This window comes from Zerene cesonia, chromosome 11, assembly GCF_012273895.1.
Source record: "Zerene cesonia ecotype Mississippi chromosome 11, Zerene_cesonia_1.1, whole genome shotgun sequence".
Taxonomy (NCBI): domain Eukaryota; kingdom Metazoa; phylum Arthropoda; class Insecta; order Lepidoptera; family Pieridae; genus Zerene; species Zerene cesonia.
Window position 1 is genome coordinate 6517672 of NC_052112.1, and position 3066 is coordinate 6520737.

Below are 3066 nucleotides of genomic sequence, written 5' to 3' on the forward strand. Positions count from 1 at the left end.
GTACCATTATTAAAACTAAGGTAGACGAGAAAAATTTATTTTTAGCGGAAAAATCATTAATTGAATGGCGTGAAGCCTAAAGCCAGAATTTAATAATGCCAATAAGAACATTATTATCTCTTCTTGTGGTTAAATTTTCGTTATATTGCTATGGACATCATCGATGGAATATTGGCTCATGCCCATATTCTTAGTTGGCCTATCTTTACGTCCAATCAATAACTGGATAATAGGCAGAAGATTCCTTAGCAACGTAGTTTACCTATTATCTAAGTCAAATTTAATTCTAAGCGTTCCATAGTTTTGAGCATTAAAATGTTACTAACATTCATCATCTATCCTTATATAGAGATTCATATACATTTTTTAGATTTCGTAAAATATTAAATCAGAGTAGTACTCGTAGTAAACTAATAGAGTACTCCCACGGCTACAGTTCAGCCTACCCGTTCTAGGTGTTTTAAAACTGTGTACAATTTTCTTAAATTCCTTAATGACGAATTTCTTCCTAAGCTTGTGTACCTACCTGAGTCATCATATGATTGTAAGTCGCCCTTTTCTGGTTGTGATCTTCAGTCTAGCTATTTGTAGATGTAGATCTGTAGTTTTGTATACCTGAGTCATTCGATTCTATCTGTCCCATTTCTGCAAGCGAATGTCATAGGTAGTACCTGAGTCTAGCCACCCTCAGCGAGTCATCATACGAGATGCGGTCGGTGGTGTCGGGTGGCGTGGGCGGCGGGGGCGGCGCCGCGCTGCCCTCCACCACGTCCAGCGCGGCGAGGCAGCGCTCCATCGCGCTCGGTTCGGCCACTGCAGCTTGGCCGATCTTCGCTAGCTGTGCCCGGATCTCGGCTGCTTGCTCGTCGCGAATCGCTTCCTGTTAGCCGTGCTTGTATAAGCTTATTGGGGCTTATGATTGGTTGACAAAGGAGCAATAAGCTTTAAGATTGGATGTGACTAGGGGCGTATCATGTGATTAAGTGGAATACTATAGGACTAAAGGGTAAAAAAATCTAAGTAGTAAGTGGCAGGTCATAAACATTAAACTCTTATATGTAAACTTTTCTGTACAAAAATATTTGTTTGAATTTGTGGTACTAGTACGCCTACTATTTTTGTTTATTATTTGTTTTTATGATAACGAATCCACCTTTTAGTGTTACTTTTTCCTGTGTATAGGGAAGTACGCAAACACAATGGAAATTACGGATTGCTTACACGCAGCGTGTAAGTCTTAGAAAACCGGATAATCTCCTTCTTTGGAAGTACCCGATTAAAGATAATATTATGCACCCTATATCAGAAGTTGTGGTAAGCGTTAAGACTACTTATTTAAATTGGATGGCATTGTGTACAACGTTCATATACTACTTCATATAGAATGTATGAGGTATCAGATCATTCCTAAACATTTTTAATTAAGTTTAAACTTGCGCTCTTTGAGTAGTTGTTTAGATAATGTTAATCACTGAGCTGAACCTATTATAACTCATCACTGACTACCGACAATATAATAAAATACAGTAAAAGAAAATACAATAAAATATTTATAGTCGCTATTCATGTCCTTATTTGTTTATAATATAAGTAGACTGCAGAATATATCTCTTGAATCACGGAGAGTAATCAGTGTAAAGAAGACGTATCTGACCTGCAGTTCATCCTTCAGATTGCCCTCCCGCATGTGGTAGTTGCGCACATTATCTATCACTTCCTGAGGGAATTTGTCCGGGTTGGCGCTCATGTACCGATACACGAACAGATCGCAGCCAATTATCTTGAAACGATGCTTGAATACAGGAATTATGGCTCCTGGAGGACGGAGTATGGTACAGACGGTTATTGGTAAGCATTGTAGGAAATTATGATTGTAATTTGTAATACATGATGTACTAATTGAAAGCTTTTAGTTTTGTATTGGATATATATTTGATAAGTAGCAATTGATTATGAATGAATAAAGGATTTTTTAAAACTAAAACTTGTTTTAAAATAATGCGTATGTTCAAGTTACCCGCAGTTAATACAAATAACAATGTGTCTGTTGCTCATGCATTTCATTAATATCTATTATAAATCATTTATCAATGCGGTGTACCATAAAATAACCTGTATCAACCTTTAAATCCCATTATAATGCATGCATTATGCTAATGAGATTATCCATTAGCGTTCATAGCCCGCACCGACCGCACATCGACCAAATATGACGAGGCCCGCAAATTGTTTTTGTTTTGACTTCAAATGATACCTTTTATTTCTATTTCGTTAAGTGCAAAAATACACGTCAAATAACACGAAGGGGCAAGAAAATTTGTATTATCTTCGACAAAATCTATGTACACAAGTTGAAATTTTTCATAGAACGTTAAACTGCCATCGTAATTAATTACTCACGTGCTTTAATAATTTACAACAACAATCCAGCAATCAATTATTTTAACGAAAAATATACGCACCTATGAAAAACTTGTCGGGAGTATAATATGTTGGAAAGTTGGGATCGGAGTCGGGCGTTTGTAAACGCATAGGTTTCAAGAATTTTCCCTCTCGTATTCCGGAATTTCGTCGGGGAATTTCACTTATTTTGATGGTGCCGTCGGCGAGGCTGTACCCTATAACGAACTGTCGGCCTTTGTCCTCGGGGTGGATCCAGTCCAGTTCACACAGATAACGTAGGTACTGTACAAATCAATTAGTGTTGTTGTTAATCAATCTCTTTGACTATCTGATAAAATAATCCCCTATGCAACTTATTAGTAACAACTTTATCGAACGAGCTGGCAATACCTATTCCGTGGTATTAATATAAAATACGAATCCATAAAAATATTCATGCATTTTAAGCTTTTAATGGCACTAGAAAAGTCTGGCGTAACAGGCCATAAATATGTAGAGCCGCTGTAAAATGTGATGTTAGAGCAATTCATACCACTATTATGAACATTGTTTATAGAGGAATACAGATTTAAATTGTAGTAAGTTACTTTTTTCACACAAGACGATTCTTGGTTCGATTGTGACCATTTTCTGTTAGTAATAACACACTAGTGAGGTCTTTAT

At 36.8% G+C, this 3066-nt stretch overlaps 1 protein-coding gene across 1 annotated transcript in view; it reads right to left on the reverse strand.

The window, feature by feature from the left end:
* LOC119830558 (EF-hand domain-containing protein 1-like) overlaps positions 1-3066 on the reverse strand; it is a 43513-nt gene that overhangs the window by 5832 nt on the left and 34615 nt on the right. Inside the window, exons 10-12 of the mRNA XM_038353619.1 lie at positions 2463-2685; positions 1655-1815; positions 686-880 (exon numbers count right to left, since the gene is read on the reverse strand). Coding sequence (XP_038209547.1) covers positions 686-880; positions 1655-1815; positions 2463-2685 — 579 coding nt within the window. The remainder of the gene's footprint in view (positions 1-685; positions 881-1654; positions 1816-2462; positions 2686-3066) is intronic.